Source organism: Myotis nattereri (genome assembly GCF_964212035.1).
Source record: "Myotis nattereri genome assembly, chromosome: 4".
In the NCBI taxonomy this organism is placed as follows: domain Eukaryota; kingdom Metazoa; phylum Chordata; class Mammalia; order Chiroptera; family Vespertilionidae; genus Myotis; species Myotis nattereri.
In genome coordinates, this window is record NC_138079.1 from 42,531,401 (window position 1) to 42,557,263 (window position 25,863).

The 25,863-nt window shown below is 42.1% G+C and overlaps 1 protein-coding gene across 1 annotated transcript in view; it reads right to left on the minus strand.

Annotated features, from left to right (window-relative positions):
* The window catches only part of ARSB (arylsulfatase B), a 130,260-nt gene that overhangs the window by 86,583 nt on the left and 17,814 nt on the right, over positions 1-25,863 (minus strand). Inside the window, exons 2-4 of the mRNA XM_081089438.1 lie at positions 21,371-21,557; positions 17,192-17,382; positions 7,434-7,641 (exon numbers count right to left, since the gene is read on the minus strand). Coding sequence (XP_080945564.1) covers positions 7,434-7,641; positions 17,192-17,382; positions 21,371-21,557 — 586 coding nt within the window. The remainder of the gene's footprint in view (positions 1-7,433; positions 7,642-17,191; positions 17,383-21,370; positions 21,558-25,863) is intronic.

Consider the following 25,863-nt stretch of genomic DNA (forward strand, 5'->3'; position numbering starts at 1 on the left):
CCCGGAAAGGAAGAAACCTGTGGTGCCAATAATCTCTGAAATATTTTCTCATTAAGAAAACATGAGAAAAGAGCCCCACAAGGTTAAGGATTGTTCTGCAAGAAGGGAACAAGCCTGGAAGGCAGAATTTCTGTATACAACATTCTGTTGATGCTTTGTACCTAATTGCCAAAGTCAGCAAGAGAAGCGATGGGGATTTTTTCAAATATATTTTTATGATTGTTTTTAGGCCTGGTGGGGGGATCTCATGCTTCTGAAAGCAACGCATGTTTGAGGCCAAGCCCAGCAGGGCTATCTCCCGCAAAGAGCCTGGGCACTCTTTCCCAGCCCTCCTTGAAGAGCAAGGGCCATAAACTCCTGGGAAGGAAGGAGCCGGCAGTCTTTCCTCCGCTGACGAAACAAGGGCCTCAGATCAAGCCAGAAAACCACAGCAATCATTGTAGAAACCCCAAGTAGAGAGGAATTTGGGACAGGACGCCAGCAAAAGCTAGCCGTGGAACTCTAATTTTTGATCAAATGCCTTGCTTCAAAAAAACAGCAGTTACCACTGCCTCGAGGAGAACCCCACTGTGGACTGTAAAATAGAAGAGAATTACACTGTTTGGGTTCTAGTAGCTAAAACTTAGCCACTCTTTTTCTTTTTTTCCTAAGAAAACTGCTACAAAGTAAATCCCTATTTTTACATTCTTGAAGATATGAATATAAATACACAGCTTTTGTTTTTCAACAGATAATTAAGTGCCTTCTTTGAAACCTACTTAAATTTGTCTCTTCCATCTATTAATAATGACAGTAAATTTTAAAATTCCAGACCAAAAACCCTGAAATACCATCTACTTTTTGCTGATTCCTAAAGTAATAATTCCTAGGCCATTTGGTTCCTTCTCTCATCCTCCAGCTGCCGACTATGTATTTGCATACAGAGCTTGTGGTCACCCAACTTTCTATCAGCCCCTTCCTCTGGCTGTGACTGTGGTTCCCATGGGATTATTTCTACAAGGAATCTACTTCTCACCTTCCTTCATTCTCCAGAGCATCTGTCCAACCTAACATTCCTCTTGCCTTCACAGGGAATTTTGGCTCCAATGAGTTCTGAGAGGAATGTATGATATAAGAAACAGATCCATCTTAAATGTGACCTTTAAAATGGAATGCAACACAAAAGGAGAAAGTAAATCCAAACAAATTGGAAAGCTTCTTGCAATTTAGTCAATAAATACGCTCAGTTCAATATGTATTTTTCATTAATCATAAGCTCAGGGAGAGGCCACTTATAAACGCATAGGCCAATTATATAGTCAGGGAAGGCCACACCTTATAGAAATGGGAAAATAAAGACTTTGTTCATGCTTCTCATGCTGAAAATGTCATAATATGGAAAATACAGTATTACGGCACACAAGCAATAAGCAATATAATAAAACATTGAAGATCTTGATAAACAGGGATTGAGAAAGATTTCTGCCTTAGAAACCGTAGGATTGTGGAGTCAATGGTTTGTTGAAGAGAATGCAAATGCAGGACTGTTCTGGGGGCCATCAAAATGTATTGGTTATTGTCATTTCTCCATAAAAGTCAACAAATCTGTATGTACTACCTATTGCTAATAAAATTTTAAAGCGATCCAATATGCTTTCAGCATGGACATTAACACAGAAAAATTTAAGAGGTGAAATGGACTGACTTCTGGCTCGGAAAGAAGAGTCTCCTAGTTTTGAGCCATGTGTTATTACTTCCCTCTATGGTAGATGTGCTGAATAAAGAGGTAACTGCAAAGAGAAAGACAGTGTGGACACACTACACAGTTTCTTCACTTAACAGGTCTTCCTTAGCTTTGTCAGAAATTCATTTAAGTGTTTGAAGAACCTAGTGAGATTGGTTTCCCAGCACTCAGATTACTTTGTCTTTGGCACAGAATTTCTATAATATTTAATAAGCCTGCCAATTGCATAAGTACATTTAAAACCATAAAGCTAGTTTTTAAGGGAATACTATATATAAGGGAGAAAAGGACATAAGATTTAGACAAATTAGTTCAGACTCTTTATTACTCTAAGATATTAATCTACATATAATTTTGTGAAAGCTCAGAAAATAAATGCTAAAAGTTTAGGGTCTGTAATAATTGCCTCTATTGGTTTCAGTAAAAATTTGCTATTGAACAGGGTCCAGTCAGGGCTCTTCGACGGTCTCCTGACCCTCTGGGGCAGAACATGTCTCCACTGTACAGGGCTGCCTGAGCACTACAGGACTGGTCCTTCAAATGACTTCACCCTCAAAACACTGTGACAGCCAAAGCCATTTCTGCACATTTCCCAGTAGACCCCACCCCAGTCTCAAATGGACTATGAATCTACTGCTCTGTGGACTACATGGGCACTCTGGCCACGGGCTGCATTCTTTCCAGCTCTCTGCAAATGCACCCCAGAAGGGATGGTTCCATCAAAGGCTATTACCAGTCCTGATGGAAGTTCTGAAAGCACAGAATTACAGCACCTCAACTTTCCTAGTAACAAGGACTCTCAGAGATCAACTGTCCACGCTCTCCTATGCATTTCTTAAATCTGTTCTTTCATCTCCTTCAAATTTCTCTCTGCCTTTACTCAGGCCCTCCTTACCCTCTACCCCTCTTGACCGCCATCACCTTCTAAAACGCCAATCTGCCTTCAATAATCCTCCACACTAATCCTAAAATGAAAATATGATCCTACTTAAAACCTTTTGATGTTTCCCCACGGCCTTCCAGAGCACCTTCTACCTCCTTCCTCTCTGAGCCAGGTCTTACATTACAATCTCCAGCTTCACATCTAACCATTCCCCACCTTATACTCTGGGCTCCAGCCGTGATGAACTTCCTACTACATGACTGTTCTCCATTCTGCCCTTGCTAATGTTCATGGCTCATAGCTGAGGATGCTGCCCAGGCTCCTCCCCACCAGCACACCATTTATCGGACCATCTCATTCCCAGCCTTTAACTCTCAAAAAGGCTCCACCTTCTGACACCATCACATTGGGCGTTAATATTCCAAAATGTGCATTTGGAGTGAAAGACATTCAGAGCAGTAGTGGCCGCGAGAAAAGCACTTAACCTCTTTCATTTATCTACACTAGTATATATAAAAGCCCAGCAACCGGAACAGCAGAATGACCAGAATGACTGGAACGACCGATGGCTATGACACACACTGTGGCAGCCAATCAGCCTGATCCAGGCCCTGATCGCCCCCACACCTGGCCAGCCTGGCCCCCAATCAGCCCACAACACCCCAATTGGGGGCGGGCCAGCCAGCCAACTGCCCACAACCCCTCCCCCCCACCCCCCTCACCCCCCCGCCAGCAGGCCCAATGAGCCCCTATCAGGCCAGGCCCGTGCACGAATTCGTGCACTGGGCCTCTAGTAAATTTACAAAATGGAGATGAAGAAACTTATTTCACAAGGTTACATTGAGCTTTAATGCTTAATGACATGACCAGTGAACTAAGGCAAACAAAGGATTGCAAAGCAACTAAAAACAAAATCAATAGCAATCTACACTGGCAATATTAAAGAGCAGAATTAAAATTAAAAAAATGTAATGCAAAGGAGCTGGATCCAGAAGACTGAGAAAAAGGACAAAACACAGAAAATGATGAAAGAGACATTGAGTCGGTGATTCAACCTACTAATTAAAGATACTTTTGAGAAATAAATCAAGCAGAACAAAAGCAACAAGCTATAATATGAACAGGGAAAACTTCCTGGAGTGAAAAATAATCTCAGCGTAGAGATCAAAGGGTTCACTGTATTTCAGGCAAAATTAATTTTAAAATATTTTAAAGACCCACGCCTAGATATAATTCAGCAAAAATCTAAACTATGAAGATAATTTTTTTTTTAAAAAAAGCCTCCAAAAATGGTTTCAGGGACCAGCTTACACAGACAGATCTTTCAAACAGCCTGTGAATTTGCTCTAGAGCAGAGAAAAAAAACAGAAAAACCACCCAAACTGTTTTATTAAGTGAGCATAACCAAGACAACAAAACCTGACACAGAGAGAAAAAGCCTCCCTGACTTTTCACTCCTGACTCAATACAAAAATCCTAAAATTGCCGAAACCGGTTTGGCTCAGTGGATGGAGCGTCGGCTTGCGGACTGAGGGGTCCCAGGTTCGATTCCGGTCAAGGGCATGTACCTGGGTTGCGGGCACCTCCCCAGTAGGAGATGTGCAGGAGGCAGCTGATCGATGTTTCTCTCTCATCGATGTTTCTAACTCTCTATCTCTCTCCCTTCCTCTCTGTAAAAAATCAATAAAATATATTTTAAAAAAAATCCTAAATAAACCTCTAACAAATTGAATTCAGCAGAATAATAAAAATGCATATACGTGATCAAGTTGGATTTAGCCCAGCCCAACAAAGCAAACATGGTCCAAGACTAATATATCTACTAATATATCATAGTGTCGCCACGGACACAAACAATAGGGTGGTGAAGGCCTGGGGAGGAGACTGGGGGCCAGCTAGAAAGGGTTAATGGTGGGAAAATGGGGGACATATGTAATATTTTCAACAATAAAGATTTAAATATATATATATATCATAGTGAGACAACCTTTTTATAAAGTAATCCCCATTTTCTTAGTGAAAAGCTCCAAAAATTATTTTTGCTAACTTGAATAAATATAATATGGATGTTTATAAAATAGTCAACTATCTATTTAAAAGTTATGTATACACACTTGAAGTCATATAAGAAAATATCTTAATATATTGATTTTTTCCACACTTTCATACATCATGAAAAAACTTTATTCTACTCCTTCCCATGCCTACTTGACATCAATATCCATTGTCACAGGAGCCACTCTGAGATATCTGGCAGTTTCCCAGAGCTACCATCTTCTCTGAGCATTTTCAGTCTGTATATGAAAGATTTTCATATACATTTTACTAATTTTCTTTCATCTCTGACACTTCTATTATAGAGAAAGGGCAAATAGCAATATTAAAATATTTGCTCTAAGTTATTCCCTTTTAATGTGCACAAATTTCGTGCACTGTGCCACTACTTACTATATAAACAGCAGCAAGAATTACAGTTTTAGGAGGAGCACTGGTTGATACAAATTCAGAGTTCACAAATGAATAAGAAAGCTTCGAGTTAGACATATGTGGAGTCACTCCGTTACCTCCTAGCTATGTGACCCTAGTCAAGTTACTTAATGTTCTCTAAGCCTCAAGTTCCTTATCCAGAGAGCACTTTCAGTCTGTATATGACACTTTAATACATATATACTTTTGTTTCAGGAAATAATTTATCTTTAAACTGTATCACTCTGATCTCTACAACAAAGATTGTTTTATAAACTTACCACCGCTAATTCTTATAATCGTGAGATCATTTCCAAGGAATGATTACTAAATGAGTATAAATCTCTTAACCTCTTTTGTTATTGCTTCTTTCAGTGAGTTACCTCTATAAGTATTCAGTACCAACACTGATCAACGTGCTTTCCAGGCTGTTCGACATAAAGCCAATTGAGAAAAACCCTCAGTATGAGAGAGATCTTGTACGGACTTGTATATAAGATGTCTCCCTCTTTTCTGAAGAGTAAGTTTTGGAGGAAAAATAAATGTAATAGCAACCCTTTCCACAACAGAGAATACTTAGAAAATGATAGTATATGTTTAGCACTAAAGCAGCTGAACAAGGTTGCTCAGGGTGGCCCCTGGCCTTGCCCAGGCTCCTCGAGAGACTGGTATTGCAGCACACCATGCAGAAAGCTCTGCTATGTCATGAGGTCCAATAAGAACATCCAGACCACCATCTGCATCACCTCAGAGGCAGGAGATGCAGTGGGGCCAGAAAGGCTGGTGCCTGGCTCTGCCTGGCTGTGTGACCTTGGGCAAGTTACTCAGCCTCTTTGTGCTTCAGTTCTCACACCTGCAAGAGAACTATTGTGAGAATCAATTTAACTAATTTCCGTAAAGCACTTAGAACTATGTCCTGAAAGTAGTAAGCACACAATAATTGCTAGATTCAATAACCATGCAGGATTGGAAGCAAAACAAAACAACCTTTAAAAAGCACACACAAAACAACTATGAGTACAATAACCAGATTCATTCCTCAACATGCCACTTCACACCCCTTACACAGTCACTTTACAGTAAAACTCACCAGGTTACAAAGGCAACCTCACCCTGGGAGTTTCTAGTTAAATTTTCAGGTTGTAGCCAAGGAACACTAGGAATTTGAGAAAGCTCATTCATGAAATGCAGACCAAAACAAAGATACAAACAACCTTAGAAGGAAGACAGACAACATTGGGAGTATAAGCAAACTTAAAACTATATGTATGTGTATACGCGTGCGCTCACGCACACACACGCACACACACACACACAATTAATGGTTAAGAGCACAGGCTTTGGAGAAATAAATTATTAATTGCACCCATAAAGTGATTAAAAAAAACTTCACACAAAAAAAGAATTATCAGAAAACAAGAAAGAGTTCTTGATAATTAAAAACTATGGTCGTTACAATGAATTCAATAGAATGGTTATAAAATAATAATGAGAAAATAATGATGAAGAAAAGAAAATAGGAGAGGAGAGGGGAAAGAGAGAGAGAGAGAGATTAGAGGATTAATCCAATATCCAAATAACAGGAGTTTTGTGAAGGCAGACTAGGAGGAAGGTGGGATGGAGGGTCAAACAATTCTGCCATAAATAATACAAGAAATTTCCCATAAAAAATGATCAGCATTTTCCAATAGGAAGTACTCTCCCGAGTACTCAACATAATGAATAAACCAAGACCTATACCCAAAGAATATCCCTAGGGAATAGAAACTATGTCTACTATATATAACAGGTTAGAAGTAGGAATGACATCGCCATAATAATGATTTTCAAGAAATTTCTTCTTTCTACTTTTCTGTTTTTCCTATAATCAACATGCATAACTTTTATTGTCAGAAAATTTTAATGTAAAAATATCTATACTTGGCGGCTCTAGCCTAGATTTAAATGGCTCCATTTCTTATCTGTCTTCATAATGTCACAATCTGTCACTGACACAGAGCCCCCTGCAGTCAGCAGAAGTCCTCCTGACAGAACTTGGGCTGCAGATTGCTGAGAACAAGCCAGTCCAAGGATTCAGTGCCCAGCTGCCCTGTGTGAGGGATGCCCTCTCATACTTACTCAGAAAGCACTTGTTGTCAAGCATACTCCCAGAATATTTTCATATTGGAAGAAAGATGGGGAAGCCTGTAATTTTTTTTCCTTAGACACATCTTTCTACCCATTTTGATCATGTCTTCACTCTTGCAGTTAGCATTCATTTTAATAAGGAACCGCTAAATGCTCCAATTTGTCTTCATTCCATTCATCGAATACCATGTCCTAAACTTTGCCAAGAGATGATTTTCCTGTTGACAGGCTTACCTGTGGAGAAGATGAACACCGTGTTGTTCCAGAGCCCACGGCTTTTTAAGGCTGCAGTGACATTCCCCACAGCTTCATCCATAAGGGAAACCATTCCCGCATAGTGACGCCTGTTCTTATCTTGGATAAAGTCATATGGCTTTAGGTACTCCTCGGGGACCTGAAGGGGCTCATGGACCGACTGGAGAGCAAGGTAGAGAAACAGAGGCTGGGAAGAGAGTTTATGCAAATCAGTCAGGAGGGCATGGAAGCATTAAATACACAGATGTTCAGATTTATCAGTTTAAAAAACTAATATCAAGGCAACCCACAGAATGGGTTGAAAATATCTGTAAATCATACATGTACCTGATAAGGGACTTGTATGGAGAATATATAAAGAACTCTTGCAACTCAATAATAAAAGACAATTAACCCAATTACAAAATGGGCAAAGAATTTGAACAGACATTTCTCCAAAGAAGATATACAAATAGCCAATAAGCAAATGAAAAGATGCTCAACATCCTTAATCATTAAGAAAATCAAAACCTCCCTGAGATACCACTTCCCACCCACTAGGAGGTTACAACACACAAAAACCCCACAGAAAATAATAAGTGTGGGTGAAGCTGTACAGACACTAAAACACTAATTCATTGATGGTGGGAATGCAAATGGTGCAGCCAGTATGAAAAACAATTTGGCAGTTCCTGAAATTGTTAAACATAGAGCTACCATATGACCCAGCATTCCCATTCCCAGAAAATGAAAGCTACATCCACACAAAAACTTGTACATGAATGTTCACAGCAGCATTATTCACGGTAGCCCAAAAGTGGAAACAACCCAAATGTCCGCCCGTTAATGAACAGGTAAACAAAACGTGATGTATTTCCAGCAACACTCAGCAATAGAAGGAATATTATCAGCCATCAATTCTGTGCGAAGAGGCACAGAGCTCCTTTTTGTGGTGATGATAATATTTTAAACTTAGATAGAGATGGTTGCATAACTCTGAGTTTACTATTGAATTGTATACTTTAAATGGCTGAATTTTATGTGAATTATGCCTCAATAAAGATGTTAAAAATGTAACAAAAGACACATGATAAAAGACGAAAAATAAAAGCTTGAGTTCTAAAATAGCCTAGAAGGCTCTGATCCAAACAAATAATAACATCAATCATAATAACTACATGTGAAATATCTATGTGCTAGATACTATAAAGATGTATATATTCCATCTTATTTAATACTCCAAACCACCCTATGTTACATTCATTTTAAAGATAAGTTAACAGGCTTAGAAAGGTTAGATGACTTGCCCAAGTTCATATTAACTGCAGAGCAATTTCCCATTGAAAACCCCACTACTATAGTATGGATATGTACCAATAGAAGCTTTAACGTTTTGCTCTAGCTGAAAAATAATTTCACAGCTTTTAGTAGAGGGTAGGGATTTTTGATGTTTTTATGAGAAAACAAGTGAATACCATGCTTTGTTAGTCTTTGATCCAGGACCAAACATACGGCCAATTTAATTTCTGGAAACTAACAAAGGAGTGTGAAGTATTGATTCTATTTTACCTCTCAGACCAATTTACAGCATTTAACATTAGTGGTAGTTCAGGTCAGCCTCTCCTTTTTAAGGAGCCTTTCTGAAGGCTCTCCTCTTTGTGCTTCTACAGAATTCTTTAATGAGCTGAAACCCTCAAAAAGACTAGTCCAACTAGAATAAATATATAATTCTGTTCAAGTATTTGAGGCATTTAAATCTCATAAATGAATAGGAAAAAGTCAGAAAACAGACTGGGAATGGGTGTCTCATATTTCATTCTTCATTGTTGATAAATTGTTTTAAATTATCTATTCTATACCCCTGCGGTAACATAAGGAGTATACGTGTACAGCACTCAAATAGACACACAAAAGGTTATTTGTAGTTCAGTCCTTTGGCAGTTAGAAACATCTTTCCCCCAAAATCAAAGTCTTCAAAATAGCTGCTGAATATCAAGGTAATCACTTCAAAACCTATTTAACTGAAGAAGTAATGGAATGAAAACCATAAGGTGGAACCTGTGCTTCATTTGTGCATTACTTCCATGGGAAGACATTCCAAATTCCAACTCCAACGGTCGACTTTAAAGCTCTGACACTAAGTTAGCCCCACTCTGTCTCCACACACACTTCCTCTGTTATGCCCAGATTTCAAGACCCCCCACAGAACCACCAGGGAGCACCGAGTCCGATGCAAAAGCATAGAGTCTTTTATTCAAGCCCGGGACTTGGCCCCCCCCCCCCCCGACCCCACCCTTGCCTCCATTACTGGATGCAAGAGAGAGCCCCGAGTCCCAAGGGAACAAAGAAGTTATAGGGCTTGGGGTTGGGGGTTGGGGGCACACTCTGATTTGGCCGATTCCGGTTGGTTGAGTGAGGGCCGGGGGCTAGTGACGCAAGGGCAAGGTGCAGCTAGGGTCTGGTTACACAAAGACAGGGGGGTGGCTAGCATACTCTTGGCCTTGGGCTAGTTTCCCCTGCTTTCCCATTGGCTGAGATAAGGGCAGGCTGAGTAACTGATACATTCCGCGGCTTTTTCTTGGAAGAGGGGATAAGGACACAGCCAGGGTCCAACCCCAGCGGGTCCAGGGGTCCCCAAAGGTGTGGACGGAGTCGGCGAAGAAGGAAGGACACGGAGACAGTGTTCAGTTGATCAGCAGCCTAGCCAGGATCTCCAGCCAGGATCTCCAGCGAAGTTCTGTTTAGGATCTCCAGCCAGGTTCTGTGTCCATGTTCTCTTGCTAGGTTCTCCAGGTTCTCCAGCCAGGCTCTGTAGCCAAGTTCCCTCGCTAGGTTCTCCAGCCAGGTTCTGTCCAGGTTCTCAAGCCAGGTTCAGTCACCAGGTTCTAGTCAGGTTCTCTTGCCAATTTCTGTAGTCAGGTTCAGTCCAGGATCTTTTGCCATGTTCTCTCGCTAGGTTCTGTCTCTAGGTTCTGAGGCCAGTTTCTGTCCAGGATCTTTTGCCATGTTCTCTCCAGCGAAGTTCTTCTGTCTCTAGAGAACGTTCTGTGTAGGTTCTGTGCCTAGGTTCTGTCTCTCTCTCTGTCTCCTTACATCTGTGTCTTGCTGTCTTATTACATCTGTATTTATACCAGTTGATTCAATCCTATCAATCTCTATTACAAAGGTGAGGGTGTTTCTTATCTCCATTCCAGGGAGTAAAGATTATGTAGCTTAAGCATGATTGTTCGTAGTTAAAGTGATTAATTACCCACCTGGCACTTAGTTAAGAGGTTTTATTCCCTCCCTAACTTCAGGGGAAAATCCCTACCTGGGGAAACAACCTTTCTCAGAGAGGTGACCTTGTTTAAAACACATAGTGCCTAGAAGGTGAGCAAACATATTAAGAACAGTATGCCATATATGCCAGGTCCCTTGAAACAGCAAGGATGGACCGGCTCCCGGCAAAGGACACAGCTATCAGTCCTGTTCTGTCCTTTCACCTCCTCCAGCCACAGAAGTCACACGGACACTCCTGCGCTCCTCCCAATCGGGTGAGAGAGTCCCAGGGGATGCTGTGTCCAGGTGCTGAGGAAGGACTCTGGGAGGAAGGACTCAGATGTTTGGAGGGAAGGATGTGAAGTGGCATCAATGGCCTGACAGGCAGTGAGGGGCTGTGGTCGGAGGAGTCGTCTGGTCTTTAGCCCTAGACTAAGGCAACCCCAACCATCAGCCAAGGGCTAGATCGGGTTAAAAATTGTAAGGCTACAACCAATTACAGCCCAAATTGCAAGCCGTTTTAAAAATCAGGAATAATCACATAAAAATCTGTTTTGTTTTGTCTTGTTTTAATTTTCCTGAAAAATCAACTTCTGACAATTCCACACCCACACTCCATCTAGTAACAAGCAGCTGAGTATGAGAAGCAGGGGCCCCAGTCTCAGAAGCTCACCATTTCTCTAGTCCCCACTGTGCCACATGAACGGTTTCACTTATTTAGGTAAGTAGCCTGAGTCTGGTAAACACGAGAGTTTTTGACTCTGGTCTGGATTTCCTACAGTGGGCAGGTTGGAGGAAATCTGAAAGGAGCCTCGCTGTTTAAAAAGATATGCAACATGTCAACCCATGTGGCTGGTGATGGAGAGAAAGGGCAAAAGGGAGGTTGGTCCCGGCCAGCAAGTGAGGTGAGGATTGTGGGGGAGAGTTCTTATATCCATGCCAGGAATATATAATTCTGGGACCATCATTAGAGGACCTTATACATATCCAGTATAGAAATTCTTCTACTCACTTTGTTAAATATAGCAAAAAATTACCTGAAAAATCTTTCTAATAACTATCCCTTAGTGGCTAAGGGCACGACTATCACTCTCGAGGGCCTAAAATTAGAAAACTGCAGCAATCCCCTTTTTCCAGCATCAGGCTTCTGAGAAGGGGCATAACTGAGATGAGGAAGTGAAAACAACTTCTGAGGATGAGGCCGAGCCTGTCCTGTGACTGTCACAGACCATGCAAAGGCCTTGCACTACTTGCCGACCAGATCCGAATAACTTACAAGTATAGCTAAAGGTATTCCTTGAGCAAAGCAAGTTCTCTTTCTCCCATTTCATCTGCAGTAACGTAGGGTCATTTAGTGTGTGGACAAACAGCTGAAAGGGCGAGTCGTCGTGGGGCCTGACCACGCTGCTGGCGGCCTCGGGCACCGACTCCCCTGCCCACGGCGGGAGCCCGGCGCAGGCTGCCACCAGCCCGCTGCCCCCACGGCAGCAGCGGCGGCAGGGCAGGGCGTGTGCCCTCGCCCGAGGAGTTGGAGGAGGAGGCGATCGCCGGCGCCCCCGGGAACGAGATGGAGGACATGGACTTCCTGTCTGGGCTGGAACTGGTCGATCTGCTGGACCCCCAGCAACTGGACTGGCCCCTGGAGCCTGGGCTCAGCTCGCCCTTGGGGGGGCGAGGACTGCGCCCTCCATCTTGCCTTGGGTCCTCCATTTTGGGACGGTGCCATGTGCTTCCTCACGGGAAGAAGCCGCTGCTAGCCACACCCAGGACATCCTGTACCGACTTGCGCCTGGCCAATCGGCGGGGCCCACAGTCCCCTCTCCTGCCCTCACTCCACCCCCCTTTAAAACCCCCTGTCCCATCAGGCCTCTCTCTCTTTTGGCCACTGGGCTTACCGTTGTTGTATCGGTGAGCGTGGTCGGGGAGCCGAACTAGTTCGACATGAAGGACTCTTTGCTTTTGCATCGGACTCGCTGGCTCCCTGTGGGTTCTTGGGAATCATGAAATCTGGGCACAGCACAGCCTCATACACATTAACAGGGCTTTGGGTCACCAGGTGGGGGCAGAATGATATACAGTGCAGCGCATTTAATGAGGTGAGGACCAGTGAACACATTCTAGAGTATTTCCATCCAATATTATAAAAATAAGGTCTCAGCACTCACAAGGTGAACTTTATATGTGAAGCAACCTATTTCCCAACAGTGCCAGATGTGAGGCGTTTCTACACTGTTTTTAAATTTAAGAACATTTTACAGAGTACTGTTCTTAGTACGCCATGGTGGCCCAGTGGAAGAACAATTACCCAGGGCTCTAAGGTTCTCCAACCACAATCAGGACTCACCTACAGCCACTCATCCTAGGGCCCTTCTAGTTAACAGCAGCCAATTCCCCCTCATCTGCCAGCCAGGGCCTCTGTTGGCCCAAATCAGCAGCCACCATCCTGGGGATGAGCTCCTTATTACCACACTATCTACTGACCTGAGTTCTAACCCAATCAAGCCTTGGCCTCTGGAGACCTGAGGGCACATTCTGACCTGACTTTCTGTCTCAAAACACTGGAGTCCTGTACCCAATCTGATCTTCACTGACCTCCGGGTTTATACTGAACCCAGATCTCTCCCTCGCTCTTTCTTGGGTCCAGATCCCTGCACTAAGCAATGCAGTTACAGCTGCCATCTTTACGAACCCCAACTGCACCCTTTCAGGTTTCTTAGGCCTAGATAATGGAATCCTAGATGTGAGTCATGACCAAAGGTTTAAGTATTACATAAAAATCTCACATTACTACTTAAAGTTATTAGCATATTCATAAGATGCTAGGGGTTCATTTCCTTTTCTTAGTATGTCTATTCTTATACTCTAAATATCCTCACCATGAGAAGACACTAATTTCAGTGAGAAAGAAAGCCTTGTTTTCATTTCTTTAGTATATTTTTCTAATTTAAAGAATAAACTTAAAAAGCATATGATATGCTTTAAATTGTTATTCTATCTTTGACTTCCAAATTAAGACATTCCTTTCTCAAATGTGTCAGGGAAAGTAAGGGTCTACCACCAGAAATTTGCATTTGCTTTCAGTAGACTAGATGGGTGAGAAAAGATTTATTTTTATTCTGCAAAGTGTTGAGGGGGCTATTTTTAACCAAAAGATACTTTATGAATATGTTGCTTTCACACCGCAGTGTTAGTACTGACAGAATTATCTTGCAGAAAAGGAGAAAGGACGCTGCTTCCCGACACATGTGCGATGGCTATTCGCAGGGTCCCTCTGAGTCCAGCGCCATGTCCTTCTGTTACAAAATAGCTCCATACGCTTCTTCCCCTCAAGTGCTCTTTAAAACGGGGACACTTTTAGCTTGTGGATTTGTGTGAATTTCTTTAATGATTTCCATCCTAGAACAAGTCGCTTAGGTTACAGTCTATATATAGCACCTGAGAATTAGCACAGAATAAGAGTCAGGGTGGAGGAAGGTAGAAGAGGGTAAAGGGGAGGAAGTAAACAGTAATGGAAGGAGACTTGACTTGGGGTGGTGAGCACAACATAATATGCGGATGATGTATTATCGAACTGTACACCTGAAACCTACATAATTTCATTAACCAATGTCACCCCAATAAATTCAATAAAAAAGACCAAAAAAAAGAAGATTCAACATTGGGATAAAGTGCAGCTCCTGGAACTGGGGTGACATCATTTTACTGAGAACGGAAAATAAAAACATCTGCATTTGCTATTTTGAAGGAACTTTCTGAGCTAACTCAGCTATTGGCTATTTCATTCATTTACGTCTATGCTTGAAACTTTACTTTGAGGATGTTAGGAATGCTGGATATGGCTTCAGAATATTTCAGACACGAGAGGAAAACGACCACCCCCTCGTGGCAATTTCCTGATGTTACCTCTAAGCAGCGCCACACTAACAACACGGGCATGGGTGGCCGTGAGCGCTGGGGCCTACAGTTGTCCTCAGTTCCTGTGCTGTCCACACTACACCAGTTAAGACAACCCACACACCAAGAACTAGTTCACCCCAGCTGCTTCCTCTTATCCGCCTAATGTTACGGGCACTGTGAGAGATACTCCATTGTTCCTTAATGGGAACTAATTGTACTGTAGGCATACTCTAGTTCCACGATTATATTGTGAACCTGTAAAAGGCAGCTGGTTTCTGCTTCCAATCTGTGTTTGAGGGGAGTCAAAAGTGGCTGCACATCAGAATCACTGGTGGGTGGTGGGAGGTGGGAGGTGGGGGCAGGGAGGTAATTAAATACCAATGACAGGGTCTCACCCTGGACCGATAAACCACAATATTCGGAACTGGTATTTCTTACAATTGTTCCAGATGATCCCAATATACGGTCAGGATGAGTCATGCACTGGGCTCACTATCTCTGGTCATGTCTATTAACTGTGGATAGGGGGTGCATTGGGCTCTGGAGAAAAACAGTGTGAGTTTAAAATCTGATTCTGACTCTCAATAGCTCTGTGACCTTGAACAAGTTAACTTCACTAAGCCAGTTTGCTTATTTGCAACATAGTGCCTACCTCAAAGGACAGGACAAGGACCACAGTTCCATTAAGACCTTATCTTGTTCTTTGGGTTTTTAGCTGTATCAAAATGTCAAGCATACAGAAGAAAACTCAGAACGTAAACCAACTGCCTAGCAGTTATCTTTTTAACTGTCTGAATATTGATGTAGCTCTAGATTTAAAATCTGCATATGTCTAAGCCCAGTCAGGTATCTTACTTGTTTAAAGTGTCATCCCAACATACCAAGGTTATGGGTTTGACCCCTGGCAAAGGCACATACAAGAAGCAACCAATGAATGCATAAATAAGTGGAACAACAACAAATCAATGCTTTTCTCTCTCTCAGTAAAAATCAATAAAAAATCTATATATATAAAAGCCTAAGTGACCATTCAACTGTTCAACCATTCGCCCAATAGCTATGACGCGCAATGACCAGTAGGGGACAGACACTCCAACCAGTAGAGAAGGGAGCCTGATTCCTTGTGGAATTGGCCGTGAGTTAGGTAGCTGCTAGGGCCCGAATCTGCTTCACCCGCACCCCGGACCCAGAGATCGGTTTTGGCCCGATCCCTGCAGGCCAGGCCAAGGTGCACGAATCTGTGCACCAGGCCTCTAGTTTAAAATAAAACACATACAATAACCATAAAATAAAATCTTCATGTCTCCGTATTTGAGAGAATGTTCCATAGCAAGCATGGCCAAGCCAAGACGTCAGTGTGAAACAGGGATAAAAAGCCAAAAGTGTGGCAAAACCAAGGACAAATACCAGGGAAGACTCCTCATAATGAGCAAAAGGCGGCAAAGACTGAGCCACAAAGAAACCACATCAAAAAGGGAGTCAGCAGCCAGGTACCATGTCTCACAAGTATATAAACTGGAATCCAAATTGTGATCTGCACTGAACACCTTCAGTAATTGTCAAGGAGGCAAAGTGCAGGAAATGGGAAGAGCCAGACAACACCGCACATTCTGTGATCAGCTCTGCCAGCATCCTACTGAAGGTTAATTTCGTGGGTATGCTAATGCAGTTCTTAATAAAGCTATATTTTGAGCCTAATATCTGACACCACAAATATTTGACCCATTTTAAAGGTATTTATAAGCTAAATCCAGAGAATTCAGCTTAAACTTTAGCTCATGTGGTTAACTCTAGGCTAGCAAAAAAATGTTTAAGGCTATTCAAACTCTTTTAGTTTTACCTATAGAAAAGTCAAAAGATTTTAGCATATGAAGTATACAATGGTTTCAGGATGATAAATGTAAAAAACAAGCTCATCCGTATGCCATGTTTATGGGTTGGAACACTCAATATTCTTAAGACATCCATTCTTCCCAAGGTCTATAGATTTAATGAAATGTAAATCCCAAGCAGGCATTTTTTTTTAAAGAAATGGATCGGCTGATTTTAAAATTAGAGGATGCAAAATATCTAGGGGATGCAAAATATCTAGAATAGCTAACACGATCTTGAGTGTGGGGGAGGAATACAAAGTTAGAGGACTTGGCCTGAACCTAAAGTTTAGTGAGCTCTTAACAGAAAGTTTGCCATAATAAAACCTCATCCTGTACATAAGCCTATCATTTTTTAAATGCCAGTTTGCTAATTACTTACAGCACATGCACATAATGCACCAAATAATAAAACTATATTTCTACTAAAACTCTATAGATAGTCTTTCTCAGAGTGTAATCTGGGAACCATTTTAACCAGAATCATCCTTGAGGAGTTTCTTTAAAATGCCAGGGTATGGATTTCCCGCAGATATGCGAGATCAGACTCTTATGGGCTTCAGGAATTTCCATTTCTAACAAGCTTCCCAGGCTGATACTAGTGCACTCTAAAATTTGAAAATAATTCCCCTAGAATGTATTAGATGTTTCCCTCGATGGCCTCTTCCTTTACTCATCTGTGGAGACCCTCTCTGAACACAATCTTGATATCAATAAAGAGGCAAGACTTACCTTCTCTGGTGGATGGTTAGTTATGAGGGCTGTAGCCCTTTCAGTAAATATGTTTGTTGAATACATATTTTCATATCCTGTTGCAACTTCCTCACCATCTCGAAAATCAAGAGCACATCGTGTGACATTCAAAGCGTTGATAAATACACAGCGTTCATGGGAATAGTAATCTTCACTACCTAGGAGATATCCTACAGCAAGAATGGGAGATGAAAGTAGTCAGCAGGGCATAAAACTTGTTAAACTAATGTTCCAGTATTTAATTACCTAATGCAATTGATTACCCACGACAAAGCTAATCTGACGACAAGGTTAATCAGAGCAGCATTTCTTAACATCTCTGTATTTTCTAGCAGATGGCATTCAAGTATAATTGTAAAAAAATTCAAATCCACTCCTCACTCAAGTCTTTAGCATACAAGCTCTATCATGTAACTCTCAAAGTGGGTGATTCTAAGTAAATGCATTTTTAAAAAGTCAGGGTTCAAATTCAGTAAAGATGATAACATCTTAATCTTTTAAAGCTATCTAATAGCTAAAATAGTATATGGGTAATGTGATTTGTTACAAGTATTTATTCTGAGGTGATTACATAAATGAATGCAGGGATTGAATAATATTGATATTGACCTTCAAAGACTGGCTTCAAGGTTATTTATAGAAGTGGCTCTAGGAGGAATCATCTTTAGTCAGACACTGACACCCACTGGTCAAAGACACAAACCTTTCCAAACGGAGGATTTCTATACATAACAGGGCCAAATGATCAAACTAATGTGCAGCACTAAGATTAGACTTTTCTACCTATTGTGATCTCAATTTCACCCCAAATTTAAATGGCATTAACTGCCTATCTCATAATTTAGACTTAACCATGGGAGGAAATGAGTTTTCTCAACCAACAGTTGCTTCTGCAAATGTTCCATATTTTCCTAATATATTAAAACTGGAGGCCCAGTGCACGAATTCATGCATGGGTGGGGTCCCTCAGCCTGGCTGGCGATCAGGACCGATCGGGGCCCATCTCACCCAGTCCCGATCAGGGCCCATCAGGTCTGACTGGCCAGGGAAGGACCGCAGGAAGGCTCCAGGGCGTGTCTGGCCCATCTCACCCTGTCCCAATCGCCGGACCCCAGCAGCAAGCTAACCTAGCAGTTGGAGCATCTGCCCCCTGGTGGTCAGTGTGTGTTATAGGGACTGGTCAAGCAGACAACCAATCGGTTGACTAATCGGTCGGACACTTAGCATATTAGCCTTTTATAAATAGAGATATGCTGTGCTGCATATTGTATGATGCCACTCATATAAAATGTCCATAATAGGCAAATCTACTAGAGGCAAAAGCCTACGTTAGTGACGTCACCTAGGGCTAGTGGGGTTGGGGGAAAATAGGGAATGACTGCTAATGGGCATGGGGTTTCTTTGGGGGTGTGATGGAAATGTTCTACAATTGAATTGTGAGGACAGTGGCACAACCCTGTGAATGTATTAAAAATCATTGAGTTATACACCTTAATTGGCTGAATTGCATGATAAATGAATTACACTTTGATAAAGCTTTTAAGAAGAAATAAACTGTGCTGGACCCTGAGCTATCACCTGACAAATACTGATTAACCTTAAAATGCGGATGATAAATTGGCCTAGCCCTTTCCCCAGTCCTGAATGTTTCCTATAATCACAATTAAGAGCCTTACACAGCTTACACAACAAATCAATTAATTTTTTATTAATTTCCTCCTTTTCCATGATTCACTAAATTCATGGTTCTGAATATAGTGAACAATGGTCGTAAGATGTTTTAAATTATAATTTTTCTCCTACATATATAACAAAAAGGGAAACCCAATGGGTTTGCTAACTAATATGTAATAGAGAAAGAAATGTGTCCACAAAAAGAGTTTCAGCTTCTATATCTGTTCGGAGAGGGATCATGGCACTGGGGTTCTATTTGGGGTTTTTAATAACTACTAGGTATCAGTCCTGGAGAAAATCACTTCGGGTTCATTATCTATAAATGTAAACTACTTTTATCATTTGGGAGAAAATATGCCTAGGATATACTTGATTAAAAGAGGGTGAACCGCGAGTAATAAAAAGATATTACAAATGGGATTCCAGAAGACAACTGTCTATTCACATCCTTGACCAAACTGACACCAAGCATCCATGTTACAATCACATAGAGCTTCTCTCATAAGAACGACTCACAAATTTGAACTTACATGCTGAGCCTAAAGAAGATGGCAGCCTAGGCGTTTTGGGAGAAAAAGAGAAAATACTTTTTGAGCAGCTAAATCCCCCATGGCTCCATTTAACAGCATTATTGAGATATAATTCACATACTATACAAGTCTCCCATTTAAAGTATATAATTCAATCGCGTGCAGTGTATTCGCAGCTTTGCAACCAGCCCCCTAATTATCTGACAGCTTTTTACAGAACATCAGGACCAGAACAGTGATGGCAGCTGCATGTCATTACACCTTCCTTATTTGCAAATCTCCAACCCATAGGAGCATGAGCTCTGTCTGTCCATCTAAGCCCTGAATTTCTAAATATGTAACTTGTTTTTTAATGAATTTTTTTAAATATTCATAGTTTTTCTCTTCTTACAGTATAGGTACTGATCCATATTTTAGCAAAGACCTGACTGAAAAATTTCAAAGGGTGTACAGGCTGTTTTTTCTTTGAGAATTTCCGAAATGACAGAGGTCTTACATCCGGTATGATCTTGCACAGCTATTTAAGGATACTCAGGGTGTGTCCAGTTCACGCACAGAGAATACCATGATTGATTAGTGATGTCTGCTAGAGAACCTGGATGGCGCAGGGCACACAAGATCTCACGTCTGAGGTCCTTGCAGCTCAACTTTAATCCGCATTCAACAAGCGCTACAGAGCTACCTGCTTCGACTGCATTGTTTGGGCCCCATGAAATCACTTTTACTGAAATGCACTTTGGTGCTCTGGCCCCAGCTTGAATAAGAGAAAATGCCTCAGGAAACATCTGTAAGAAAACCACCACTTTATTACTAAAATGATGTCTTTGAGGACACTCTCCACCTTACCTTCTCCCAAAAGAGGAATTTCTCTTAGGTCTAAGAGCCAGAAAATGCTTTACTCTTCCTGAACATCTGGTTTCCATTTATCTTATAAATAATGTGACTCTTATAGACTTACCCCTTTTTTCTTTTGCTTTGGACATAAAAAATTTCAACTCTCAGAGTTGAATGTGAAGCCCACCTACTACAACCATGCAGTGGTTTTCTTAATTTTGTGCCAAGCAACTGTTCCATCTTTTTTCTATTTGTCCTGATTTTTTATCCTATTTATTTGTAAATGTTTTATGCTGAAATATGTACTCCTTTTCAGATACGGCAAGTTGAAAATAAATGAATATATATAAAAAGGGAGGGAGGTAGCGAAATAGCCAGATAGAAAGAGCAGTATGAAAAAGAACCTGGCAGAGATATATAGCCACTGTCAAAATAAACAGGTTGTTAATTAAGACGGCTCTGAACAGATTTAAAGAGGGCACATTTAGAAATAAACTTTAGGCTTCATGTTATTTATTATAGAGCTCTCAAGTTCATAAGATACTTATAATTTCTTATTATCCTTCCTATTACTATTTGTACTTTTCCTCAGATTTTTTTTTTTTTATCTATTTCCCCCAATCTAGTGATTTCAAAAACAGATCTGTAAGAAAGGGAGAAGAAGGCCAATGGAAAAGAATTTTCTCCACCATCTTTAAAAACAAACAAACAAACAAAAAACCTCTAAACACAGCTCACAGGGAGGAAAACACATTCCACACCTTAGTGAAGGAAATATTCTTGTATTGGGTTTTGCTTGCAATTTAAAAAAAAAATCATTTGTAACCCCTTTTGATAGTAAGGTTCTCTACGAGTACAGTGGTCTGGGATGTGAAGGTAGCACATTTTCCAAAGGCTCCAAAGTGGCATTAAGTCACCTGGCAAAGGAAACTGCCTCTCTGTGGGGTCATGAGCCACGTTATGGAGGTGGCATTAGACAGTGGCCCCACGGTGGTGCTGACTGGCTCACTCTGTGTTCAAGTTTCCAGTTACAGTATTTCATTCGATCGCACGTGGGTGTGTTTTATGAGATGGCTGCAGTCAGCCTGAGTTGTTAAATCAACATGTGCATTTCCATTACCAAAGTAGGTATCAAATCCTCGGCGGGTTGGAAGGCATTCTTTCCGGTACATTCCCAGGTGCCACTTTCCGACCATGTGGGTAGTGTAGCCTGCTTCTTTTAGGAGCTGGGGCAGGAGTTTTTCATCCAGAGGAACGCAGCTGGGCTGACAGGCCCAGATTATTTGGTGCTGTAAACCCGTGTGGATCTTAAAGAGATAAACAAAATTACGAATTAATGGTGTTGAAATATTCTGAACAAGCAGATAAAATGGCTGCCTAATTTACTGGACACATCGGCAGTACAGGGCTGTTTCTGTATTCCTGCACTGGCTTAATGTTATTTTGTTTTTAAATCCTAACCCGAGGACACAATTTTTTTTTATTGATTTGAGAGAGAAAAAAACATGGATGTGAGACAGAAACATGAATCGGTCACCTCCCATATGGCCCAACCAGGGATGGAACCTGAAGCTTAGAGACGTGCCCTGATGGGGAATCAAACCCACCATCCTTTTAGTGTATGGGATAATCCCCCAACTAGCTCAACCACATCAGCCAGGGCTGGCTTAAAGCTATTTTTGAAGGCACCTTACTCACTTAGTCAAATAAGTTAATGGATATAAAAAGAAATTGAAAAAAAAAAAACAAGTAAGAGCACTCTAACAAACATTAGATATTGTTAATAAACAGTTATCAAGTCACTACATTAGAAACCATTAACTTAAGTTTTCACTTCCTATGTCAAAAAGGTAGCCATAATAAGAGGTGTGGACCTATCAAAAAAAATTGTTCTAATATCCATACACACAAGAAGTTAGTGTTTAATTAGAAGGAACTTCTGTAGAAACATACCGTCTTCCAAAACTGAATAAAAGAAACAGAAAATATGAACAAATTGATTAAAACCAATTAAATCAAAGCAGGAAAAAAAAAACTTCCAACAAACAAAAGTCCTGGACCAGATGGCTTCACACGTGAATTTTATCAAACATTCAAAGAACTAACACCTATCTCAAACTATTCCAAAAAAGTCAAAAGGAGAGAAGACTCCCAGACTCAATGTATAATAAGGTCAATACTATCCTAGTTCTAAAACTAGATAAAGACACTACAAAGAAAGAAAATTATAGGCCAATATCCCTGATGAATATAGATGCAAAAGTTCTCAACAAAATATTAGCAAATCAAATTCAGCAATACATTAAAAACATTATATCAAGTGGGATTTATTCCTGGGATGCAAGGGTGGTACAATATCAGCAAATCAGTTAACGTGATACACCACATAAACAAAATAAAGACTAAAAATCATATGATTATATCAATAGATACAAAAAAAGCATTTGATAAAATCCAGCACCCATTTATGATAAAAACTCTCAGCACAGTGGGAACAAAGGTAAATATATCTCAACATAATAAAGGCCATATATGATAACCCACAGCTAATATCATACTCCACAGGGAAAAACTAAAAGTGTTTCCATTAAAATCAGGGACAAGACAGAATGTACACTTTCACCACTCCTATTCAACACTAGAGGTCTGGTGCATGAAATTCGTGCAAGGCCCGGTACATAAAATTTGTGCAATGGTAGGGTCCCTAGGCCTGGCCAGCAATCAGGGCTGATCTGCGGGGTGACCGACGGGGCAATCAGGGGGCCCCTGCTGGCACCCACCTTGGCCAGCCTGGTGCCACCTGCTTGCTGGCTCCGTCCCCAGCCACCGATCACCACCCTCTACGGGGTGATCGGGGAGCAACCAACAGGGAGATCTCGGGACCCCCCACTGGCACCCACCTTGGCTGGCCTGGGGCCTATGGGCTGGGGGCAGCTCCTTTATTAAGCATCTGCCCCCTGGTGGTCAGTGTGCATCATAGCGACCGGTCCTTTGTTCGTTTGGTTGATTTGCATATTAGGCTTTTATTATTTTATTATATAGGATAGTAATGGAAGTCCTAGCTACAGCAATCAGACAAGACAAAGAAATAAAAAGCACACAAATGGGAAAGGAAGAAGGAAAACTGTCATTATTTGCAGATAGCATGATACTGTATATAGAGAACCCTAAAGATTCCACCAAAAACTACTAGGTCTGATAAATGAATTTAGTTAAGTAGCAGGATACAAAATAAATATTCAGAAATTGGTTGCACTTTTATACACTGTGCTGCGCTCAGCATGACCAGAGGTAAACCTGGCGGTGGGGGTGGGGGGGATGGGGGGGGCAGGTGAAGGATTAAAGAAGACAGATAAGAAAATAAAGCTGGGGCTAGGTGGGACACTGCTCTCGGATGGAGAGACAGTGCCACAGCTAGCCAGATTCTATGAGGCAAAATAAGAGTGTGGTCAAGATGTTTACAATATTCTCCCAGGGTTTGAATCTACTCAATTACATGTACCTGAACTCTATCAAGCTTTGTTTTGGCAGCACTTGCTGCACCTCCCACAGCCTACCTCACTTAGCCACCTGGGACCACCGGTTCGGACCATAAGGTCAAACTTACAACTATAGCCTTTGGCTGTAATTGTGCTGGGAGGGCTTTGCCCTCCAAGCTGGGACTTACACATGGCTTTGCCACGAGAGGACCATGCCCTGTCATTAGTCTGAGGCTTGAACCTGTCCAAATGCTATAGCCGCTCTCCACAATACACCAATAAAACAAACTATCAAAAAGGGAAACTAAGGAAACAATCCCAGCCCTAGCCCGTTTTCTTAGTGGTTAGAGCTCTGGGCCCCTTCCCTCTGCCCCAAATGAAGGGTCACAGGTTCGATTCAGGTAAAGGGCATAGTCTTGGTTGCAAGCTTGATCCCTGGCCCCAACTGGGCCGCATGCAGGAGCAACCAATCGATGCATCTCTCTCACATTGATGTTTCTCTCCCTCTGCCTTTCCCCCTGGTTTCTACTCTCTCTAAAAAGCAATGGAAAAAATATCCTCCTCAGAGAACCAAGAGGATAGCGTAGGCAAATGCCTGTACTCGCTGCCTCCCACAATCACATCAAAATTACAACTAAAATACAGAACAACCATCATCCAGAACCACCGGAAAGCTGGCTGAATGGAAGTACTACAACTAGAGAAGTAAGAAGAAAGCACACTGAGGCTGGTAGGAGGTGGGGAGCGAGGAACAGGCTGGTCAGCACCCAAGTGTGCCTCTTTTTTAATTGGGAGGGAGACTGCCTCTGTGGAGGCCGCCCGGAGGAGCTAGGGGTCCCAGCCCCACACCAGATGCCCAGTCCAGGCTCCCAGAGCTGGGAAAAGAAGTCCCTACGGGCAGTAAGAACTACAGGCTATAAAAACCAGGGTGGACTGGGGCTCAGTGATACACAGGCTGCTGGAGACCCAGCTGCTCCTCTTAAAAGGCCGGCACCACAAACTTAATTTACAAGCTCCCACTTCCTCTGAGCTCCAGTGCCGGGTGAGGCTCTGGAGGACCCAGACACATACAAGGAAAAACTGGATTGTCTGGCATTGGCAGGACCTCGCGGGGCGGCTTTCTTCCAGACGGAGGTGCTTGCAGGGGTCATTGTTCCCATGCTGGCTTCTCCCCAGTACAGGGCTGACTGGCAGCCATTTCTCTTTGCTCCGCCCTGGTGAATCCCTGAGACCCCGCCCCACCTAATTTACAGTTCCACCCGAGCTGTGCTCAATGGCTTTTGCATATGAATGGCCTGTACTTTCTAAGGCTAAAAACCTGTCAAAAAAGCTGCAGCTGGGTCAGGGAGCCCGAAACCTATCAATAAAAGGCCCAAGACCCTGCACCAGCACCAGCCTGCCTTGCTTCACACCTGGGCCTCGTCTGGGCACTTCCAAACCCAATACAAAGAGGAGGAATCTGCAGATCTCTCTGTAGCTCCTGCTGGATGGCCCCAGGCAGTGGTTGACTTTGCACCTCCCTGGAGACCCAAGAGCCAGTGTACCCAGTGGTCAGTGTCAGACCATACCAGGTTACAACTCTACACATCCATAAGCAACACACTCAAGGAGCAGACTCAGTGAGCACCAAAGCCCCACTGAAGCAAGTCCTGCTCCATAAGGGTGTTTCCTGCACAGCAGCTCTCCCACTGTAGTGGCAGCTTGTCCCCAAAGCCAATTGGTCTAGAGGTCAATTCCTCCCAGTGATACCAAAAGCAATCAAGGCGCAACTACAACAAGACTGTGCACACAGCCCACAAAGGGGTGCACCTAGAGTGTCCACCTCAGGTGATTGGGGAGGCTGAACCACTGGGCCCTATAGGACACCTACTACACAAGGCCATTCTATCAACTCAAGGAGACTTAGCAGCTCTACCCAATACACAGAAACAAACACAGGGAAGCAGCCAAAATGCAGAGACAAAGAAATATGTCACAAATGAAAGAAACAGAAGAAAGTGAACTACTGGATATAGAGATTAAAACCACAGTTATAAGGTTATTCAAGAATCTTCTAGAAACCTCCAAGAAATTTAGTGAGACTTTCAAAGATCTTAGTGAGAATGCCAAAAAAAAAAAAAAAAAAAGGAAAAGG